Source organism: Tenrec ecaudatus, chromosome 4, assembly GCF_050624435.1.
Source record: "Tenrec ecaudatus isolate mTenEca1 chromosome 4, mTenEca1.hap1, whole genome shotgun sequence".
Classification (NCBI taxonomy): domain Eukaryota; kingdom Metazoa; phylum Chordata; class Mammalia; order Afrosoricida; family Tenrecidae; genus Tenrec; species Tenrec ecaudatus.
The window spans coordinates 177,505,506-177,529,754 of NC_134533.1; the positions used below are offsets into that span (position 1 = coordinate 177,505,506).

The 24,249-nt window shown below is 41.8% G+C and overlaps 1 protein-coding gene across 4 annotated transcripts in view; it reads right to left on the reverse strand.

Moving 5' to 3' along the window:
• The window catches only part of CNOT10 (CCR4-NOT transcription complex subunit 10), a 75,496-nt gene extending 52,422 nt beyond the window's left edge, over positions 1-23,074 (reverse strand). For all 4 annotated transcript variants that reach the window (XM_075547099.1, XM_075547100.1, XM_075547098.1 and 1 more), the window contains exons 1-3: positions 22,920-23,074; positions 4,253-4,347; positions 3,334-3,495 (exon numbers count right to left, since the gene is read on the reverse strand). In XM_075547099.1, coding sequence (XP_075403214.1) covers positions 3,334-3,495; positions 4,253-4,347; positions 22,920-22,941 — 279 coding nt within the window. In that variant the 5' untranslated portion in view covers positions 22,942-23,074. The remainder of the gene's footprint in view (positions 1-3,333; positions 3,496-4,252; positions 4,348-22,919) is intronic.
• Positions 23,075-24,249: the final 1,175 nt, after the last annotated feature.

The following is a 24,249-nucleotide window of genomic DNA, read 5'->3' on the forward strand; positions in this document are numbered from 1 at the left end:
TTTTAACGGACTGGACGACAGAACTTCTGAACGGGCTTCCTACCTTCCAGCCTCAGGAGCTGCACGGCACTCTATGGAGAACAGAAAAGAACTCAAAACAAGCTTTCCCTGACAACTTCAAGAATGAATAGCTCAATTCCATTTGACTAAAAATCCAGTCAAATTTAAAGATCTACAATAGCTAATTATATACTATGTGCCAAGCCTGCTATTAAGTTAAACCTTTAATAGAGAACATTTCATCTAACCCTAACTATATACCACCAGGAAGGGGCTCTGGTGGCACAGTGGTTACACATTAGGCTGTTAACCACAAGGTCAGTGGTTTGAAACCACCAGCTGCTCTGTGGGAGAAAGACAAGGCTATCTACTCTAGTAGAGATACAGTCTTCAAAACCCACCGGCCCAGTTCTACCCTGTCCCATAGGGTCAAGATGAGTCAGAATTGACTGCACAGCAGTGAGTTTGGTTTGGGTTCATACACCTCAAGGGCATGGAGAATATCATCATTCCTATTTTTATTATTTGACTAAGACATGTATTTTCTGATTCTCCAGTAATGGTTACTTTTCATTTTCATTAAAAAAAGGAACTTTTTAAAAATAATGAACAACAAAAACACGCAGGTCATATATGGTGGTTAAAGTGGGGCTTTAAAGGCTTTACTAGTAACTTTACATGCATAATACCAAAGGAAAACATATTAATACTTCCTATTTGACAGTTAATGACTATCAGTATCTCTCTCTTTTAAAAGTCACTTTATTAGGGCCTCTTACAGCTATCACAATCCATACATCCAACCATTGTGTCAAGCACCTTTGTACATACATATGTTGCCATCATAACTTTCAAAACATTTTCTTTCTACTTGAGTGCCCGGTATCGCCTCATTTTCCCCCTCCCCCCTAGTATATCACTTTTGTAAACTATAGTGCTATGCTATTCTTTCACATTTTAAACAAGTTTCACATCCATTTCACAGATCCATTTAACACATGAAAGTTAGTACAGGAATTTCACCTGTATTTAAACTGGTTTTTCCTTGTCAAATAAACACTGTAATAAAGTACTGTGCAACAGTAAATAACTTGTTCAAAGACTGACAATGTGGCAGCAAAAATGGAGGTCCTCAACGGCACGGACTGGTACAGGGGCTGCCACCACGGACCCATTGTAGGAACAGTTGAGAGGTTGGCGCAAGACTGGGCAGTGTTTTGTTTTGTTGCACATAGGGTTGCCACGAGTTGGAACAGAAACAATGGCCCCTAACAACAATGCTGACTTCCATGATACACCCAGACTTAACACCCTTGGCTTGGCTAACGGCAAGGAACCTGAAGATTCATTGCACACCATGATTTGTTATCAGGTCTCTGTAGACTTCAATCACTCATGTGGTAGGCTGGGAAGAGTGGGTTCAAATGTTAGCAAGTGGACCTAGTAGCTTAGAGTATGTGTATTTCAAGTGATTAAGTCTTGAAGGGATTAAAAATAATTTCCTTAAATAAAGAAACAAGACTATTACCAAAGAAAGACAACTGGATGCTTGTTATGTAATGGCATGAGAATAAGCTAAGAGATTCATTCCTCGTCAGAAAATGGAGGAGTTTGAGATTAAGCAGTTTAAGAATGACAATAGTTGAACCTCTGACATGAGTAAGTTTACACCATTTCTGTGATTTAGTAAAATAATCCAATCACTGCCTCTGTCAGAATAAAAACTATTCATTAAACCGAATAAAATAAAATGCTAACAAAATATTTGCCTATAAATGTGATTCTAAGCAGGTGTATGACTTAGAAAAAACCAAGAGGCACAAGTATAAAAATTTCTAGGAAATTTGAGTTGACGGCACTTGAGGAATACTGAATCAATCTTTAATAAGAAGAAAGGTTGGTGAAAGAATTAACTAAAACAATTTTTCTTTCTTGGCTTAACAAGAAATTTGTAGGAGCTTCCTATTCTAAAGTTCTATGGCTTAACTTGGGTTCAATGGCTATATCCATCTGTCTTGGCAAACAATTTCTGTTGGGTCATAGGGCACATATATAAGGTGTTTCAGAAAATTTCATTATCTTTTGGTGATTATATTTTCCATGAACTCTTGAAGCCCTCTCATATTAGACATCAGCAATTATCATCTTTCTTTTGATTTTGGAGCTACAGATTATGTCATAACTAATAAGGATGCAATGTCATGATATGTAAGTTTACAAAGACCAAGTTGGTATTAAACACAGACTGAACAGATACAAGGTTTGGTTCAAAATCTCCATTTACTAGCTGAGCAAATTAGACTTCCTGGACTTCAGTTTTTAAACTGAGATGATAATAATCCTATGATTACATGAGATAAAGCACAAAAACACTTAAATGATAATTGGCCTTAAGCACTCAATAAATGTTGGTTATTATTTTCATTTTCTGGAGAATTCTAATAGGGTTTTTAAATCATTTTATTTCTATATAAAATTATAAAGTTCCTGATGGGGTCACTTATTGCTCAACTATACAGTTTTACGGTGATACACAGTGGTACTCATGAATACCGGCAGAGGCTCAGTAACGTCTCAAGATCCTTTAGATGAAGCAGCAGTTATTAAAAGCATAGGACCTTGAGTCAAACAGGTCTGGGTTAATGTAGTTCTTACTACTTAAGAGTAATATGTCTCTGGACAATTTATACAGGCTCCCTGTGCCTCAGCTTTCCTGTCTATAAAATGAACAGAATTACAATGACGGCAGGGCTGCTGGGAAAAATAAGTGAGCAGTGTTCGACCACGTGCTTAGCACAGGCTCTGGTCACACAGAACTAAAGGACTGCGAGCCAATCCTATCGTTACCATAGTTACTCAACTTCTGAAGTCTCGAGAAATGTTGCTGCTATAGGCAGAAAGAACACTGTTTAATGGAAGCTCCAAACCATGTATCAGAGTGTCTTCTATTTAATTAACTCTGATCCAAAATACTAAACCAACTTGGTATTATTAAAACCAAAATCTTTGTAATTACAGATAAGGCATATTTCATCCATCAGCTAAACTTCATTTGTCTTTACTGTAATTCTTCCTCAAAACTCTGAGCATCCAAATTTGTTATATTAATCCAGTCTGTTCAAATGAAAAGAGAAACAGCAAATAAAAGTACACAACATACCAGCTTTCATTTCTTCAAATAAGTTTATACAAGTAAAATTAATATCAATAAATGTTTCAGATATATTAAAACGATTTCAGGTAGGAAATCACACTTATTTTCCTTAACTATTTTTATTTCACATATTAAAAAATATCACAATATTTTTATAGCAAAATCCATTCATGGATCACCTGATTCTTCAGCTGGTTAAGTGTCTGTCTCAAATTATCTGTTGTTGTTTGGTTACTTTTAAAGAACTCAGCTACTGCAGTATTCAAAATTATTTTATAATCGTCTTTGTTTATATCTTGCAGGCAGGCAAGGTGTTGCAGACAGGTATCATAATTTCCAGCCTTAAAAAGAAAGGACACAAGCAAAATTATGTATCTTAAGCTTTATGAACAATCCCATTTATTTCCACATATACTCATTTCTTTTTTAAAAAATGCTCTTTTTAACTGGAGTTATTAAATGAAGGGCTACTAAAAGAAACTATGGCTATTTACTTGCTAAGAATCAAACTCTGACATTGGAGTGTATTATCTTGTGACTATGAACTGGCACTGACTCGGTAGCAGTGAGGTTAGTTTTGGTTTGGTATGTTAACAAAGGCCCGAGGGGGTGGGGAAACGCGGTAACAGCATTCCCGATTTTAATTTCTAGTATATGTATTTCAAATATCCAACTCCCAAGTTCATCTGCTTACATGTTAGTAAGCTGATAAAATTGGGTTATCTTGTACATAGTTTTATGATAGAAAAAAAGGCTTAACAATGAAATTTTAGAGTTCTATTTTAAAGTGTATTCAAAGGAAAAAAACTGACTAGAAAAGTTAAATGACGGCTGACCAACCTATTTACATATCTAAATTAAAAACACTTAAAAATAATATGTGTGAAAATATAAATTATGGTTCGAATTACTCCTGCTCCTTTCATGATATTTAAAATCAATTCTAAAATGATTTTGATTTTAAGGCTAAATTTATGTCTCCAAACTCAATTCTTGAGTTATCACAGAACCAAGTTAAAAATGAAAAGCCACTGTGAAAATATCCGTGTCTGACAGATTTCTCAGACCTGAGCAGACAAAGAGGAACCATTTACTTACTGCAAAGGCTTGGAAGGCACTGCTGGACAACTCCTTCTCCTGATCAGTAAGCCCAGAGGACTGACCTGTCCCTTCATGTTTCTCTGCTCCCTGATCTGTAAGCACACAAGTTTGACAGTTCTGTAGAAATACAAGTTGTGCAGTGAACTTGTCTTTAGTTCTCTTAATTGTCTTCTTCCTACCGAAGCTGCCATAGTTATATTCCTCTCAATTACAGTGGTTAGTAAGTGAGTACCAAACGGCTGTTTAGAAAATGTCGAGAAGAAACGTTTCCCGTGGTTGTGGTCAAACGCAGTGCAAACCCACCATTGTGTGTAAGGACTACAGCGTTGGGGATCATGACATGTAGGCCGAGAATGTTCTGTTCTCCTAAAAATATTATCTGCCAGCCAGCCAGCCAGCCATATTACAGGACCTTGGTCAGGTCCCAGAGATTCAAGGACATTATATATAAGTGTTCCCGCCAGTAAGAAATATGTAATCGAGCTTCTGGGGTCTAAAGAAACTTGTCAGCAGCCTTCTAACAATGTAAGATATGAAAATAATGATCCATAACTTATCAAGGATTCATGAAGAAGGGAGGGTATGGGAGGGAGGGGGAAAATGAGGAGCTGATACCAAGGGCTCAAGTGGAAAGAAAGTGCTTTAAAAATGATGGGGGCAGCATATGTACAAATGTGCTTGACACAATGGATGAATGTATGGATTGTGATAAGAGATGTAAGAGTTCACAATAAAGGTTTTTTGTTTTTTTTTAAAAAAGACTACTGCCCTAAGGCAATCTAACCTCCTAATTTAAAACTAAAGACACTCCCAGAGGTCACCTCTCAGCCAAACAGTGGATCCATGGGGCCTATGGAATAAGCAGTAAAACCCGGGAAGACTGTGCTCCTTTGAACAAAACCACAAGGGCAACATTTACCCAAAAGAAAAGATGTGAAGGCAGAAAAGGTCTCAGTGGTTGAACAGAAATGGGGATCCCTAGACAAGCACTGGGGAGAGTGCAGACACATAGTAGATTGTAACCAATGCTGTGAAACAATTTCTATGTGAAAGATTGATTGGAAAACTAGATTGCTATGTGAATTTTTATCTGAAGCACCCCTAGGAAAGGAATTTCTAATCTACCATAGTGGGAATATCTGAGTCCTGATGGGGTAGTGGTTACCCGCTGGGCTAACTATAAGGTCAGAAGTTCACAATCACTGGCTGCTCCCAAGGGAGAAAGGCAAGGCTTTCTACTCTTATAAAGCGTTGCCGTCTCCTATGGGGTCACTGTGAACCAGACCGAGTTGATGACAGTGAGTGAACGAGAATGAGTTGAAATATCATCCACTACTGTCTAGGAGACTCGTAGAGACACTAACAGGGCAGAACAGAACTGCCCGGTCGCTGTTTCCAGTGTACTCTTTGTGGAGACAGACAGCCACAGCTTCTCCCAGAGGGCAGCAGACATTAAGAATATTTAGCATTCAACAACCAGAAAAACAATACTGGTAAGGGTTCACAGGAAATTCCCAGGCAAAGTATAAAAGATCTCATAGGCTTAGAAATACAAAAGCCAAAAAGTAGCATACTTAAAAAACTTGCTGAAAATGTACAGAATCAAAAGCGTAATAGTGGTTGTCAGGAAAAATGGGAAGGGAGAAGTTACAGCTTTAGGGGCACTGAGTTTCTATATGGAATGAAATGAAATACTTTTGGAAATAGGGAGTGGTGATAGCTACACTCCTCTAAGATTACAGCATTTCTAACGGCTTCCATTTTGGCCTTTCTTCCCATAAAAGCCCTTATTCCACATTTCAGGGATCCAGTAGGGGGTTTCTGTCAGTTATTGCGTATGTTTATTCCAATAATGGATTCTGGAATTGGGGGAAATCACTACCTGATGGATTGGGACACATTGGACACACGGTGAGATGGGCCTGCGCTAAGACTCCATTAATAACATCACCTCCCTAAGGTCCCACTCTGACTAGGGGGCCTTCAAAAGGTTTTGGGCCTCCTGGGATTAAAACCAATTCAGAGCCAGTGTTGAGTAATCCCTGAAAAGTCTGATTTTCTTTTCCCCCATGAATGCTCACTCATGTAAAAGGCCGCTGGTTGCTCTAGGGGAGAAAAGAGTAAAACAAAAGCAATGTGCATTTTTTGAAGGACTGTAGAGATTAGTGTCACCTGTAAGGGCCTGAAGGATGCAGAGGTAGTAATTTCCACCATGTCCCAATCTAACTCACCTATTTGGCCTGGGCAAAACAACAGATGGATCTTGGCAAATGAGAGTAAACTATCATAAACTTAACCAGGTCGTGACTCCAATTGCAGCTGCTGTTCCAGATGTGGTTTCGTTGCCTAAGCAAAATAATACCTCTTCCAGCACCTGGTATGCAGCTATTGGTCTGGCCAATGCTTTTTTCTCAATTCCAACTTCAAAAGCCCACCACAAACAGATTGCTTTTAGTTGGCAAGGGCAACAATACATTATCTATTTATTAGCAATACTTTTTAAACTCTTCCCCAGAGTTATGTCAACTCCCTGAGTTAATGCCATAATTTAGTGCTGAGACTTTGACCACCTTTCTCTTCCACAAAATGTTCACACTGGTTCATCATAATGATGCCATTATGCTGATTAGACCAAGTAAGGAAGAAGAATCAATAACTTTAAACTTATTGGTAAAAAAAAAATCTTTATGCTAGAGGGTGGGAAATTTCCAACAAAAATTCAGGTGCCTTTCACTTCAGTGAAATTTCTAGAGGTTCAGTGGGGTGGGGCATGTTGAGATAACCCTCCTACACTGAAAGAAAAGTTACCGCAAGTGGCCCCTCCCACAACGAAAGTGGAGGAACAGTGCCTGGCGGGTCTCTGCACTTTGGAGGCAACACATCCCTCATTTGGGTGTACTACTCCAGCGGATCTATCAAGTGACTCGAAAAGCTGCCAGTGGGGCCCAGGACAGGACAATGCTCGTCCACAGGTACAGGAGCATGTGAAAGCCACCCCACCACATGGGCTGTATGATCTGGCTGGTTCAAAAGTGTCAGTGGCAGATAGACAGGCATTTTGGAGTCTCTGGCAGGCCCATACTGATGAGCCAGGCAGACCCTTAGGATTTTGGAGCAAAGCTGACATCCTCTGCAGGTAACTACTCCCCTTTTGAAAAACAGCTTATAGCCTGTTACTGGGCTTTAGTGGAGACTGCACACCCATCTCTAGATTTTTACTTGTATATTAGAAAACCCAGGCGGTCCTTTAGGAGTATAGGGCACTTCCTCTGAAGTCACCATCTAACTTCACCTTTGGGGTCTCTCTGTGATTTAAGTCTAATAAAAGGTCTAGAAAGGAGAAAGACAGGGTTTTCTGCTGCTGTCAAGAGTTATAGTGTTGGAAACTCACAGCGGCAGTTCTGCCCTGTCCTATGGGGTTGCCGAGTCAGCTTTGACTCAATGGCAGCGAGTGCCTGGTGGGTCTCTGCACTTTGGAGGCAACACATCCCTCATTTGGGTGTATAAAGGTGAGCTTTGTGGTCAGGTAAGAACTCTGAAGGGGGTACCCCCCCCAAAAAAAACAACCAGAAAATAAGCTAGCCAGAACTTTCACAGCACAGTTTTCCCTGCTAGGGGAACATCAAGCAAATAGCTCTGAGTTAGGGTACCCAGTGGTGGTGTCTGGTAAAGTTCTCTCTGGTTGCAGTGAATTTTCTCAGAAAAGCAGTTTAGCTCAAACCTCATTTGTGATGGCCGATTTAAGAAAACAGTGTGTAGCAGTGAAATTTTGTTTCCTTCTTGGGAAAAATGCCACAAAAACTGTTGTGATGTTACACACAGCTTACAATGACAGCGCTATGGGGAAAACTCAAATGTAGGAATGGTTTTCTCATTTCAAAAAAGGTCAAATGTTGATTGATGACAAACTTCATTCTGGACATCCGTCAACTTCCCAAACACAAAAATGTTGAAAAAAATTCATGCACTTGTGCTCGAAAATCAAAGACAGACCATTGAAGAGGTGGGGAAGCTATCTGAACTACTTTGGAGCTCAGTTCAGTGAATTTTAACAGAAGATTTGGGAATGAGAAGGGTCACTGTGAAATTTGTGCTTCGGGTTCTGACTGACCAGGAAAAAGATCCTCTAGTGGAAACATGCCGTGATTTCAAAGAACACCTTCGAAGCAACCCAGACTTTCCCCACAAGGTCATTTCTGGTGACAAGACATGGTACTATTCTTATGACTTCGAAAGCAAATATCATCAAGCCAGTGGAATACGCCACTGTCATCTCGGCCCCCAAAATTCGTCAAGTGAAATCAAAGATCAAGATGATGCTCATTAGGTTTTTGATGAGAGGGGGATAGTGCATGTAGAGGTCACCAGGTCAGACTGTTCATCAAGCTTTCTATTTAGAGGTTCTGAAAAGATTGCTAACAGTGGGTGACCAAAAAAAAAAAGGCCGGGTATGTGGTAGACGGGGGACTAGTTTTGCCACCATGACAATGCACCTGCCATCTCAGTGTGCCAGTTTTTGGTAAAAAACAGCATGCCTCTATTTCCCTATGCATCTTACTCACCTGAACTTGCTCTGTTCAACTTCTTTTTGTTTCCGCGAATCAGAGGGACATGAAAGGGCAGTGATTTGACAAGTTACAAGAGGTGAAAAAAAAATGAGGAGGTGCTGTCAGCCATCCAAACAGATGAGTTTGAAAACTACTTCCAAGAATGGAATCACAGATTTGACAAATGTATTAAGTGTAATAGAGAGTACTTTGAAGGTAGTTTTATAAAAAAATTTTAATACATAGCTTTGAAAAAAATTTTCAGGTTTTTTTGGGTACACTCTCTTATGTGTTAAGAAAGGTAAGATATAAGATGTTCTGAGTGAACAGAGTCTGCAGGATAAAATCTCCTTGATGTAACCATCATTCACTCCAGCCCTTACAACAGGCGTCCTCAAACTATGGCCCGTGGGCCACATGCGGCCCACTGAGGCCATTATCTGGCCCGCCGAGTGTTTTTGCCCCATTTGTTTTTTTACTTCAAAATAAGATATGTGCAGTGTGCATAGGAATTTGTTCACAGTTTTTTTTTTTAATATAGTCCGGCCCTCCAACGGGTCTGAGGGACAGTGATCTGGCCCCCTGTGTAAAGTTTGAGGACCACTGACTTACAAGCTCTCAGAAAGGTTGTAGTATAAGGTACTGTACATTTGTTTCCCTATTCTATACTACCATGATAGTTAGGGATTGTGTCACTAGACACTCCTGGGTAAGGGTAGGGGAGAGCTCAACCTGTCCGTTGAGTTGCAGCCTGATGACGCTACTTTGGTGTCGTGTTGTTATTGGTACCATCCAGTTGGTTCCCATAGCAACCTTATGCAGAAAAGAATGAAAAACTCATGGTCTTGTGCCATCCTCACAATGTTCCGATGCCTGAACCACTGATGCAGCCACTGTGTCAATCCATCTCAATAAGGACGTTCCCCTCCTTGGCTGCCCCCCAGCCCCACTTTACCCAACATGATGTCCTTCTTCAGGGACTGATCTCTCTTGACAAAATGTCCAAAGTATGTAAGACCAAGTCTTGGCATCCTTGCCTCTAAGGAGCACGCTGGTCATACTTCTTCCACCACAGATTTGTTTGCTCTTTTTGCAGTCCACGATACTTTTAATATTCTTCTCCAGCACAATACAAATGCATTGATTCTTCTTTGGTCTTCCTTATTCAATGTCCAACTGTCATATGCATATGATACCATAGCTTGGGTCAGGTGCACCTTAGTCTTCAAAGTAAGATCTTTGCTTTTCAATACTCTGAAAGCTACACCAAGTGCTTCCCGTCCTCCTCGCTTTCAGCAAGGAAAGTGTCATCTACATATTGCAGGTTGTTAATAAGCCTTCCTTCAATCCTGAGGCTGCATTCTTTTTCATATAATCCACTTTCTTCAATGATTTGCTCAGCATACAGATTAAACAATTATGGTGGGAGGACACAACCCTGATGCACACCTTTCCTGATTTTAAGCAATGTAGTATGCCCTTGCTCTGTTTGAACAACTGCCTCTGGATCCATGCACAAGTTCCTCATGAGCACAATGAAGTGATCTCGAATTCCCATTCTTATCAAGGTTAACTACACTTTATTATGGTCCACACAAATGCCTTGGCATAGTCAATAAAACACAAGTGAACACCTTCCTAGTATTCTCTGCCTTCAGCCAAGATACACCTGACATCAGCTTTGATTATCCCTTGTTCCATGTCCTCTTCTGGATCCGGGCTGAACCTGGCAGTTCCGTCAATGTATTGTTGCAACTGTTGTTGGGTGGCTCAAGAAAATATAGCTCGTGTGTGATGTCAATGATACTGTTTTATAGTTTCAGCATTCTGTTGGGTCACTTTTATTTGAAGGGGCACCAATATGGATCTCTTCTAGTCAGTTGGCCAACTAGCTGTCTTACAAATTTCCTGGCATAGACAGCGAGTGCTTCCAGTGCTGCTTCAGCTTGCTGAAACATTCCCATGGGTATCCCATCACTTCCTTGTTTTAGGCTAAAGCATCAGTGCAGTTTCAACTTCTTCCTGCAGCACCATTAGCTCTTGCTCATGGGCTGCTACCTCCTGAGATGGTAGACTGTGGACTAGCTCTTTTTGTGACAGTGACTCTGCTATTCTTTTCATGTTCTCTTGATACTTCCTGTCTCGTTCAATATTTTGCCCAGAGAATCTTTCAAAACTGCAACTTGAGGCTTACATTTTTTTTCTTGAGTTCTTTCAGTTTCAGATATGCGGAATGTGCTCTTCCCTTTTGATTTTCTAATTCTAGGTCAAAATTTGGCTTTGTCTCCTCTTTCTATTCAGCTCTTTGACTTCATCCTTTCTCCATGTGCTTTGGCTACTTTATAGCTGACAGCAAGTTTGAGTCTCTCTCTGACTTCTCATTCTGACATTGTTGGTGTCCTAAGCCTTTTGATTTAAGAAAGAGAGACTGAGCAGAGTCGAATCCTCTTTGGCCCTTCACCTTTTGCTGGAGCTGGATCTTGCATCTGGTTTTACCATCTCCTGTTTCATGGCCTGCTGATCCCAGGAACTACCAGGAGACTAACTACAGTGGATTTTGGACCTCTGCATCCACCAGCCTGCACCTCCTGCTGCTTCTTCGTCTTAATCTTCCTGCTTCTTATTAATCAATTTCCATGAACCAATAGCCTGAATTGAACTAGAATAGACTTTAACTAAAATACTTAGTTATTTTTACAGCTGTGTAAAGCCAGTCGTTTTGCTTTTCTAGAGAACCCAACCTAACACAACTACCTACAATTTATGCTTAACTATAAGCCAGTATTATTTATACATTTGTTTGGCAAACTTTTGCAGGTACACAACAACAATAAGGATCAATGACTTCAATTACTTTTAAAAAATATTACTGTCATAATGTGTTAAAATGGGATGCAAGATTCCAGAACCACAGAAAGCACAGAAGTTCAATCCTCAACTTATTAAATTCTTAGCTTGCCATCAAGTTGTCTTTATTGCTCATTCCAATTATGCTCTCCCTAGATCAGATGACATTCTGTAATGGAACTTAGTGGTCTGTCAGAGACCTTCGCAGGAGTAGAGAGCAGAGGGAAATACCTCACAATTCAGCATGGAGTTGAGTTAATGCTTCTCCTGTCCACCGGAGGCGAGATGATAGGTATGGCCACTTGGCTTCTGGTCCTAACTAAAGCAACCCACTGCCATCGAGCTGACTCACAGCAACCCCAGACAGGATTTGTGAGACTTTGCAGACGACCTCACTTTTCTCCCACAGAGCAGTAGGTGGGTTTGAACTGTCAATCTTACAGCTGGTGGTAACATGGAAATAACCTTTTACATGTTAACCAACCATTTTATTTATATTTTTTACTGTAGGTTGAAAGTTGACATTAAAAAATTTTTTTAAATACACGACGCTGGATTAGCTTTTTGTATTTTTCTGTACTCGAATTTTCTACAAGGAATGCATAATTCTTCTAAAATCAGTTTGTTAAGTCATTATTTCTAACTCATTTCTTACCAGATAGGGTCTGCACATAATTCCACAATGTTTCTTTATTTGTCCAAAAGGAGTCTCCATTGCCAATTGAAAGAGAATATGATGACGGGTCATTCAAAGGCTTGACTTTCTTTCTACTCTGACCTAACAAACATGGTTGACTCAGGCGAACAGAGCTCTTTGACGCACACATCTTGACATTCTTCCAGCCAACAGGCTTCATTTCTAACCAAATAAATGTCTTTAGGTATGAACTAAGTAGAAAAGGAGTGTAGGCCTTTTTCCAAAACGGAAAGCCAGTTAACTGAAAGCAGAGGCACATTCTAGTACAGAATGTTAACAATTCAAATCCAATTGGAGGATGGGTCTTCACAATTGCCAATATATAGCTCCAATGATTTTTCAAGAAAAGATTATTTTCCTTTAGTTCGTTACCTCCTACGGTTAATATATTATGGGGCCTTAAAATGTAAGTTTATATTGTTGAAAGCATTAAAAAAATCAACAGATTCTTATTGCTATTCAATAAAATTCAATAATATTCAGTGGATATCAATAAACAAATACTAAGTGAAAGATGATATTGAGACGAGCTTGAAGATGAACATATTTATTCGTTACTATTTATTTCAAAATGACATGGTTTTTACATGATTGTATACCAGGATTCTGGTAGCTCTTTGCAGTACTGCATTAGATTTTTTTTTAATTGTAGTTTGGGTGAAAATTTGGAGAGTAACTTAGTTCTCCATTCAATGTATACACATTTTGTTTGGTGACATTTGTTGTAATTCCCCGGTGGAACAGCACTGGTCCTCTTCCTCCCTGCTCCCAGTTCCCATTTGTCCTTCTTTCTTGTTCCTTTCTGCCTCTGGAGCTGTGTGTGTATGTGTGAAACAAATGCTGTCCTTTTGGTGGCACATAGTTGACAGGACTGAGGAGTGAGCTCTCTCTGGTGTTAATATTCACTTTGTGTATTGTTCAGCTAAAAGTTGATGCCCGGGCTGAGCTTAGTTCCAGATTCAAGCGATGTCTAAGGGCCACAATCTTGGCTTTCACCAGCATCTATCAAACCACACACCGCCTATATTTGCTTACCAATCTTTCCTCCCCACTCTGGAGGTTATTTTGTATTTTCTAAGTGCTGCTATGACATTTTTTTTTCAACATGTAATAAAAATTTAGTATACCTTCTGGGGGAAGGAGCATGTTATTTGCAGTTAAAGTGTCCGGTAATCTCTGGAAAAAGTCAATATCCTAAAACGGGGGTGGGGGGATAGGGGGAGGTCCTCTAGTTCCTGAATGCTTCCTCCCCCCATACCCCACTATCATGATCCCAATTCTACCTTGCAAGTCTGGCTAGACCAGAGGATGTACATTAGTACAGATAGCAATTGGAAACACTGGGAATCCAGGATGGATGAACCCTTCAGGACAAGTGGTGTGAGTGGCAATACTGGGAAGGTAGAGGGAGGGTGGGTTGGAAAGTATCTATATGTGACCTCCTTTCTGGGGGGTGAACAACAGAAAAGGGGGTGAAGGGAGACGTTGGACAGGGCAAGATATGACAAAATACTAATTTATAAATTATCAAGGGTTAATTTTAATGAGGGAGGGGGGAGAGGGGAGGGATGGGAAAAATGAAGAGCTGATGGCAGGGGTTTAGGTGGAGAACAAATGTTTTGAGAATGATGAGGGCAATGAATGTACAAATATGCTTTACACAATTGATGTATGTATGTATGGATTGTGATAAGAGTTGTATGAGCCCCTTATAAAATGATGTAAAAAAAAGGAATTAAATAAATATTTTTTAAACCTGATAAAATACAATGTTATGACAGCTCCTGATGAGAAAAGCAGTTTTCAAGAACATTTTGGAGACAAATGAAGAAGTTTTAATCCATTCAATTACTATTTTATAGCACAGTACTGGTTTCGTGGTTAAGCAGGTGAATATCCTTTCTTCTAGGAAATGTATATTGACATATTTAGAAATGTACAGACATGAATGTCAAACTATGTATGTGTATGTAACATTTCATAATGATCCAACATAAAAGTTGTAGCTACAGATAGAGGAAGCATATCTGGAAAAATATAATAACTATGGAACTAGGTTGTGGGTATATGGATATTCATTTCACTTTTAATTAATTGGATGGTTGAAATCTTTTATAATTAAAGTTTCTAAGGATACCAAATGTGAGCACATTTATAGTTTTACATTTATTTGGCTTAAATGTACTTATCAATATATAAAAATTTGAAATTGAGAGAAATATAGAAGAAAATATATTTTATGTAGACTTAGATATATATATTTAGTAGAACTGTTCAACACTTCCAGCTATTAAAATTACACTTAACTATCAGGGGTCCTTGGAAATGGCTAATTCAAGTTCTGAGGTACAGTAGGCAAAAGGAAGGTAAGAAATTATTTTGTTCAGGTGGAAAATTTTAAGCAGATGACCAAAATTATCATCAGTGAGAGCACATGGACATCATATGCTTCTAGATCAGGAGTTCTCAACCTTTGGGTCGCAACCCCTTTGGGGGTCGAGCGACACTTTCACAGGGGTCTCCCAATTCGTAACAGCAAAATTACAATTATGAAGTTGCAACAAAAATAATTTTATGGTTGGGGGGTTCACCACAACATGAGGAACTGTTAGAAAGGAAGGCTGAGAACCACTGTAATATCCTGATGGACTCTGGGAACGCATAAACTCATCTCTATCACTATCACTATCTCTATCACTATCACTATTCTTTTCCAAAGTAGTCCACTACCATTTAACTTCCTAAAACAGGGGTAAGATGGAGGGAAAAGGGGGCGGGGAGGGGCAGTCATTGTTCAGGGGCACTGAGTTTCTGGAAGGGTGAAATTACTGAATGCTTTCAGAAAAGTTTATGTCCCAAAGAAATCAGATCAGCTGCAGAGAAGAGCAGAGCTTTCAATGGAAATTTTAAACAAGTGGAACCAAGATTCCGAAGAATTTCCTCAAATAGCTGTTAATAAGAAAAGGAACAGGACTTTACCTGTACAATCCTGAAGACAAAGCAAAAGTCAAAGCAACAGCTACCAGGAGCCAGAAGTGGTTTAGTTAAAGCAACCATTTTGGGGGGTGCTTAAAGCATTTTATTTGTTGACTTTCTGCATGGCTAAAGAACAGTCACATGCAGAATAAGATATGACAAAATAATAACATTAATTATCAAGGGTTCATGAGGGAGGGGGGAGAAGGTAGGGAGGGGAAAAATGAGGAGCTGATACCAAGGGCTCAAGTAGAAAGAAAATGTTTTGAGAATGAGGACGACAACAAATATACAAACAAATGTGCTTGACACACAATGGATGGATGGATGGTGATCAGCGTTGTACGAGCCCCCAATAAAATGATTTTAAAAGAACAGTCACATGAACTTATGGTGAGAGTGATTTGAGAAAGTCAGTCAACAATGTAGCTGAAAAACACTCAGGAAGGTTCACCAGTCGTCCTCCACCACAATGCCGCAGGCTCAATCCTCTCACCAAACAAGGCAATCTGGTAAGATTTTTTAAATAAATCATTTTATTGGGACTCATACAACTCTTATCACAATCCATACATACATCAATTGAGTAAAGCACGCTTATACATTCGTTGTCCTCATCATTCTCAAAATTTGCCTTCCACTTGGGTTCCTGGAATCAGCTCATTTACCTTTATTCCCTCCCCCTCCCTCTCCAAGAATCTCTATTAGAAATCATTGGACATCCCCTTACAGTCCTGATTTGGATCCTGACTTCTTTTTGTTTCCCAGCTTAAAAAATGTCTAAAGGGTATCCAATTTTCTTTAGTTAACGTAACAAAAGACAGCACTGGCAGGGTGAAATTCCCAGGGCCCTCAGGGTTTTCTTCCGGGTTTTTTTTGTGTGTGTGTGTGTGTGTGGTGTAGTGTTGCCTGTTGGGCTGCTAACTGCAAAGTCAGCAGTTTGAAACCACCAGCCAGCTAGCTCCTTGGGAGAAAGACAAGGCTTTCTACTCCTGTAATAAGCCACAGCTTCAGAAACTCACAGGGGCGGTTCTACCTTGTCCTGTAGGAGGTCACTTTGAGTGAGCATCGACTTGATGGCAATGAGGTTTTTTTTAGTTGTTTCCAGTTTTTTAGGGATGGACTAACTGTCTGGTATCATTACTTATAAAAGTACCTTGACCTTGATAGAGCTTGTAGAGAAGTAAATTTAATATTTTTCTCTTTTAATTCCATGTTTCCACAAACTTTCTGAAGCCCCTTCATATTTTTCCTCTGCATAGTTCAGGTATCTTTAAGTCAGCATGTGGTTGGGGAGGCTTTACAGAAAGTCTGAAGCACACAGTGCGGGTGAGCTGGAGTGGTTCTGAACAGAGGCCCACTTCTTACCTACAGTAAGTCCTGGGTTCAAAATCTTCCCATTTGCTTACTCTTTCTGCCATTTTTCTGGATATCCTGGCTCAAAATTTCACATCCAATTTTAAAGTCTCTTGGCTGCACATTGGCCATAAGCTCCATCTTTTCTTCTTTCATGATGCTACCAAGCTTTTCCTATTAAACCTAGCCCCACCCTCTCTCTGGAACATTTCCAACCTGGGTTTCTGTTGTGCTCGGGCGAGTCACTTCCTTTCAAATAACCCTAAAAGACAAGCCAAATAAACCACCCTAAAACACGGCTGGTGTTTTCCTAATCAAAAATGGCAATGGTTTCATACCAGTTTTCTGTTATATGAGGTCACAAACCTTGTGAGCATTCCACTGCCTTGTTCAGTCTAGTTTTTGGAGGGTTCCCTACCCAGACCAGGATAGCTTTCCCTTTAGAATTTGACGGCAATACAACTCAGAGTGTAGGATCTGCTGGCTGACAAGTTACTGAAAAGCCATGTAACTCAGAAGCACTGTAAAGCACGGTACTTTAGTTAAAATTGATGAAAGCAGCTGGGCAGACAAACATCCCTCTTTTCTTCCTACTCTGGACTATTCTCCTTGCCACTCTTCCAGAAAGCCCCACGTGCATGTGACCAGTTATGTCTCCCTATAGATACTACTATCATTTTCATTCCACATACAGGAGAGTTGAGTTTTTAAAAGTTCTTAAAAATCTGCCTAGGGCCACACAAAGGAGGGCCCCTAGTGGCAGAGTTGGTTAGGTGTTGGGTTATGAGTTAGTTTATTGTGCCAACCTGGCTGAAAAACACATGTGGGGTTGGTAGGAGGGCGGAGGGATAAATAGCTCAGAGAGCATCGCCTTTCTAGTTCTCGGGTCTCTTGTTCTGTGATGGTGGCACCAGGGTGCAGCTGCCTTGGCAGGTCCCTGCTTCAGCAAGGAGAAGCCACATGGACCTACCTCGATGCAGCCCTGGGTACTGGAGCAGCCGAGTGGAGACCCCTGCCAGCACTGAGATGCTCACACATTCACTGATTTGGCTTTCCTCCTGCAGTAACCATCATAGTGTGTGTTTTGTGAGATGGAGGAGGACTTTGTGGATTGGTGTTGGACATAAGGGTTAATGGGTTAATATTGGACTTGTGGGCTTGGGCAGCACTGGATTGGGATGTTTTCTTGATGTGCACTTACCCTTTATAAAAAACTCTCGCTTACACATGAGTTTCTGTGGATTTGTTTCTCTAAAGTACCCAGACTAACATAGGCTGTTTTTAAAAATATCATTTTATTGGGGACTCATACAACTCTGATCACAATCCATACAACCATCCATTGTGTCAAGCACATGTGTGCATTTGTTGCCCTCATCATTCTCAAAATGGGCTGCTAACTTTAAGTTGGTGGTTCAAAAGCACAAAGGAAAAAAATGAGGCTTTCTACTCCTTTAAAGAGTTATAGCCTTGGAAACGGGAAACCCAAAATGAACAGTTAAATACTGTTTTGTAGGGTCCCCGTGAGTCAGGAGTGTCCCGATGGCAGGTTTTATTTGGAAGGCAACACAAAACACTAAGTGACATAGCAAGCATGGGCCCTGTGGTATAGTGAGCAAGTGCTCGATGGTTTGACTCCACCAGCTGGTCCATGGGTGAAAGCTGTAGCAGCAGTCTGCTTCCATAAAGATGACAGCCTTGCAAACCCCTGGGGCAGTTCTACTCTGTGCTGTAGGGTAGCTAAGGGGTTAGAATCAACTCTTTGGCAGTGGGATGGAGCTAGGATGAATCGAGTGAGGCTGCCCACCTTCAAAATCCATGTTCCTGATGCTTTACCATTCCCTTCCTGGAGCAGCCCATCAAACTCCTGTGAAAACTCTGCGTGGCTTCCCAATCTTTAAATGAAGTCAAACTTCTCAAGTCTCACCAGGCCGTACATGAGCTGGCCTCTGCCACAACTGTGACTTATTTCTTACATGCTCCCCTTACTCTTCATGCTATAGCTATGTAGCGTACTTACTGTGGTGGAGTGATATTTCTTGATAGGGCTCTTCTACCCTAGTCACTGTAACACCTACCAAGTGATTGGATGGGACTATGCAAATAGGGCGTGTATCACAGTAATAGAGGGGACTGGTCAGTTTTCATTACCACTCCTCTGCCTGTAAGGATGAGTCAGAGGCAGAGAAGAGAGACACTCCGAAGGTTCTGGAAGAAAAGCTTGTTTAAGATCTCTGTCTGACGTGGTGGAGGCCACCGTGACCAGCTGCATCACACATTGTGGCATAGAGACTCAGAGGAGCAGCTCTGTGCCTTCTCCTTTTCTTGTCTGGGTCTTTGGAACTGTGGGACAGTGGCCGGTGATCTGGCTTGCCCGTGGAGGCAATGGTCAAGGGACTAAGTGGTAGAGGGACTACGAACTGGAGAGCACCTTGGCTGCTGGCTGAGGGCACCAATGGCCAGACCCTTAATGTCTGCTGATCCTGACTTAGGGTAACCTATTCATTCCCCAAGTCAATTCCCCTTAACTGTGAGTATTGTCTGTGAGTTCTGTGTGGCCTCTGTCCACTTAATGAACCCAGCCTAGCTACAAAGTGGGGTGGGAAGAATGGTTGATGTCAGAATGAAGGATAGAATGTGGAAGCTTGTCTGACCCCTGACTCATGACCACAGGGAGGCCAGAGACCAGATACGTCAACCACCATTGTTGTTCAAAGGCACTTACTACATGTCAGCAACGGTCGTAGGTGCTGGAGAGAAAGATGACTAACACAGACATCTCTGTCCTCCGGAAGTTTATAATCCAGCAGTACACTTGTTCCTTCTCTCTGGACCATTCTTCCCCCTACAGAGTTGGCCAATGCCACACCAGACAGAGGCCCTCTCCAAGCAATCTATCTCAAACAGGTCCTTGGCCATCTTCTTATTCACTGTTCTTTTCTAAGCATTTATTCTAATCTCTCAGTTAACAGCCAAGCATTTTAACCACTCTTCCACCAGGGGGCCTCTGGTGTGAACTGGAACATATTAAAAGGCCAGAATCACAATAGTTGAAATGGAAATGGAGAGAAGGAACAAATATACTTAAGGGAATCACACAACTTAATTATCTAAGTAGGAAAAAGAGTTCTACAGCATGGCCTAAAAACATAAGTCGACCAGAGAAATAGCCCCTACATCACTCGGGGTACGATTTTTCCACTAAACATTCTGTACACTTCTTACCAAGAAGTGCAACTATGTTAGATCTGCAAGTGTTAAAACTTTGTTTCCACTACCAGATTGAGCAGTACGCCCTCACAAGCAGGGCATGTATCAAAGCTGTCTTTTAATGTTTCTGACAGTGATCCAGCATCTGTTTCGTACAATGTTGAGCAAATAACCTTGGAAGCTGGGACATATGAAAAGAAGACAGCATCAGGATTAGAGGAAGGCTGGTTAACAACCTCTGATACACAGGCGACATAACTTGCTGGCTGAAAGCAAAGAGGATTTAAAGCACTTACTGAGGAAGATCAAAGACCTCAGCCTTCAGTATGGATTATACTTCAACCTAAACTCTAACTTCCTGCCAACTAATGGATTCTGAAAAATACTTACACCTAGATAATTAAGCAACATCATGACCTATGGAGAAAGAAACTGAAGCTGTCAAAGACTGCACTTGACTTGAAGGCTGTAGCATTATCTCGGTTTAATTTTCTTTGGAAGATATTACTGTGAAGTGCATCCTGGCTCCCAATCACAGCAAACCCAGTGCTAGTGATGGCAGCAGCAGGAGGCAAAGAAGTATCCACTTAGACGTGAAGCAAAAGGTTATGAAACAACACCAAGGTGGATAGTCAGTGAGTGCTACTGCTCATGGTTTAGGCATGACTCATTTTAAAATCAGTGATCCTCAAAACAATGAGAAAGGTTTTGTAAGTTGTTAGAGGATCTGTTCCACTGGAAGCTACAGGGCTAACAAAATGCAAGAGATACATCCCTCCATCAGATAGGGGAAAATTGCTATTAATATGCACTGAGTCCCAAACACAAAATCAAATCTCTCTTAGTACACTGATAATAGCAGGTAAGGCACAAAGCTTGTTTAAGATGCTTAAAAAAAAAAAAAAAAAAAAAAAGGCAGAACCAGACTACAAAAGGGTGTTTCCACAACATTGAAATCACATCCCATTTCACAGTGTGAACAGTGAAAGCTGGCACTATGGGTTAGGGTTTGGGTTGCTAACCTCAAGGTCAAACCCATCAGCTGCTCCACAGGAGAAACATGAGGCTTTATGCTTCTGAAGATTCACAGTCTCAAAAACCCTCCATGGAATTGCTATGAATTAGAATCGAATTGATGGCCGTGGGTTTTGTTCTGGTTTATGATGGGCATCAAGTGATGCGTGACTGTATGTCATAGACTGACCACCAGACACACGGATAAATCTGTCTTGGAAAAGTATAGCCAGAATACTCCTTAAAAATATGAGGATGGTAAGGCTTTTCCTGACTTCCTTTAGCCTGTTATCTTGAAAAACCCATCTCTGGAGAAAGGTATCATGCTTGGGAAAGTAGAGCTCAAGAAAAATCGAGTGGATTCCGGCTAACATCAACCCTCCAGGGTGGAGTAGCACTGCCTCTTTGGGTTTCCGAGACTTTCAATATTGCCTGGATCAGACAGCTTCATCTTTCTCTTGCAGAGTAGCTGATAGATTCAAACCGCTGACCTTGTGTACAATAGCTCAATGTTTTACCAGTTACACTACCAGGGCTCCGAGGGTCATTGGAGAAGAGGGGGCTCTCAAAGAGATAAAGGTAACAGTGGGGGTCAAGCCCAACCAATAAGGATGGCACTGGACTGCAGCATTTCATTGTGTCACCAGGAGCTGGAATCTTCGTGGCATCTAATGCCAACAACAAGGAAGTGCCTGACACTCAAAACTGTGTATGAATGAACATGTAGAGGAAAGTAGGGCTTGACATCGGAATGGGCTTGAGTTCTCACGAAGCCATTCCAGGTCGAAGCAATGGTATGGGCAACTAGAAATGGTAAACATGGGGACGGAGCTACTGTCCTGAAGGAAGAAGGAAGACGTTGGCCTCCTTGGACAGCTTTGGACAGGCCAGGCTTGTTCCCTACCCTGGATACTCTCCTTGTCCACGCTGCCACCTGGCTTCCGACTTAAACTTCATTCAGGTCTCCACTCACATATCACCTCATCCGATGTGCTCCCTGAAAAACGCATCTAAAATTCTACAGCACACATTCGTACTCTCACTTTCTAACCTGGCACTCTGGGTGTTTTCTTAACAGAAGAGGATTATGGAAGACAGCTTCTAATGATTGTATTCATCCCTAACTGCATTATAAGAGCAGCGTCCTCCATGTAGCAAAAGAACGTTTGGAAACTGATTGTGGGGGAACTATACATTCTAGCTGACATGACTGACATATTATATATGAAATATGATATACATATTAAATCCCAACTAATTAAAAAATATCTGCATCCTTTAATTTTGCTCCTAAACTCATTTGCCACCAACATCTGGGCTTATTAAAATCTTCTGAGATTTTAGTGTAATTTTTCTTTTGAAATGAATGTCACTGAAGAAGAAAAAAAACCAAAACCCTACGCGGCAACCACTTCCAAATCCTTCCGCTTTAAAATTCGTTTTCATAAAACCTGGATGCTACAGAAAACATGCAATCTTCACAGGAACTCTTCCCAGAGGGAGGGAGTTGATTTTATTTTAATGGGGATTCTAGAAATGGAACTGTGCTCCATATAGACAACGACCGAGATCAACTAGTTAATCTTGAAGGATTTGAACACAGACAATTTCAGGTTTTCACCAAGTTGAGTTCACGGAACGCCGCTGACCAGGGGCAGCCTGTGTGCCTGCAACCGCCGCCTAGTCTTCAGGCAGCTATGGGCCGAGGTGTACATTTCCCTCGGTGTCTCCGCCGCGGGAGTGCGGAAACGTCGGGGGAGCGGTCAGATAAACTTTGAGGCCCAGACATGCCCGGTCACTATCGGCTTCATGCTGTACTTGGGAATCTCCCAGATCTGGACCCCAATGACTCACGGAAGCGACGGTCAAGAAAGGGACGAGGAAGAGAAATGCACGTCACTATTAACCTCTCACGAGTTTCCACTCCCGACCCCCAAACCCGCCCCGCCCCGCCCGCGCAGGGTCCGCTCGCCCCAGCGTGTCCCGTTGCCTCACCCAGTGGGGCCGGGAGCCTCACCTGCAGCCTTGTCCGCAGCCATCTCCCCGCTTGTTGTTTAGGTTCTTGCCTGCAAGTGACGTGGCTCGGACTCCAGACGACCCCGTGCCCACTCTCGCTCAGGGACCCTAGGTTCCGGTCAGAAGAGCGAGCGGCCCGCGGGTGAGGAAGTGACGTCGCCAGTTCGCGTTCGCGTCGTCTAGCAACCTCCACAGCGTCTTCGCTCCGGCGCTGTCACCGCCTACCGCGGCACACAGTTTCCGCCCTGCAGCCCCCAGGGAAACACGACTTCCGGCGCCGAGCAGACGCGCCTCTGGGAGGCACGTAGTCTTAGCCCCGCCCCGCGTCGGCGTCCCTGCGCCCCGCCTCCACGCGCGCCCGCGCTGCGCTGAGTTCAGGGTCGCCTTTAGTCGCGGAAAGCCTTGGCGCCGCTGTGCTTGTAAGTTCTCTTTGTTTCTCCTGATTAAAGTAGCAAAATGTCGGCGCGCTCGCGCTCGTTTTCCATGAAAGCACAATAACCACACCTCGCGCTTAGGTGCTGGGCAATGAGTCTTACACGTGATTCGCACCCCCTCATTTCTGTGAAGGATGCGCTGTGGCGAATCCTTGTTTCCAGAAACGAAAGAAACTGCTTGGACTTTCGATTCATAGTGACTCCATGTGACAAAGCATCACCCTATAAGGTTTTCTAGAATGTAATCTTCACGTGATTCACAGCGAAGCTGTGAAGGTGGCAATTTTTGCTATTTATTATGACACCTTTGTCACATCTAAGGAACCACCATTGACTCGTGTCTATTAACTGAACTCGACGTGGTTTTCGGGGTTCACTAGTTTCCCCCCGGTTCTCCCTTTTCTGCCCTAGGACCCCATCCGGGATACCGCATCGCATTTATTCTTCACCTCTTAAGACTGTTCGCGGCCCGGTGGCGCTGTCGCTGGAGTCTGAACCGACTCGGTGGCAGTGGGCTTGGTTTTGGCGCCTAACAGTTTCCCGGGGCCTCACTGGGAGGCAGCGGAGTGGTGTAGACAAACTAGTGACACCGTCCGATGGGCGCCAAAATGATTGACCATAAAATGTTCATGTAATGTTTCAGGAAAAATTAAAAATGTATAACTTTATCAAAATATCCCTCTAGTTACATATAACAACAATTAATATTTTTGTAAACCCAGTTTGCATGTATACATGTAGGGACAAGGCTAGAACTGTATGCTTTCTAAATCTTGTACTATACTCCCAGGTACAATGTCGCTTCCAATCACTTGCTTGCGTCTCAACCAGCTACAGGAGCACATCCATGGTTTTTGTTCCTGGGGGGCGGTAGGGGTAGATTCATTGTTGTGGATT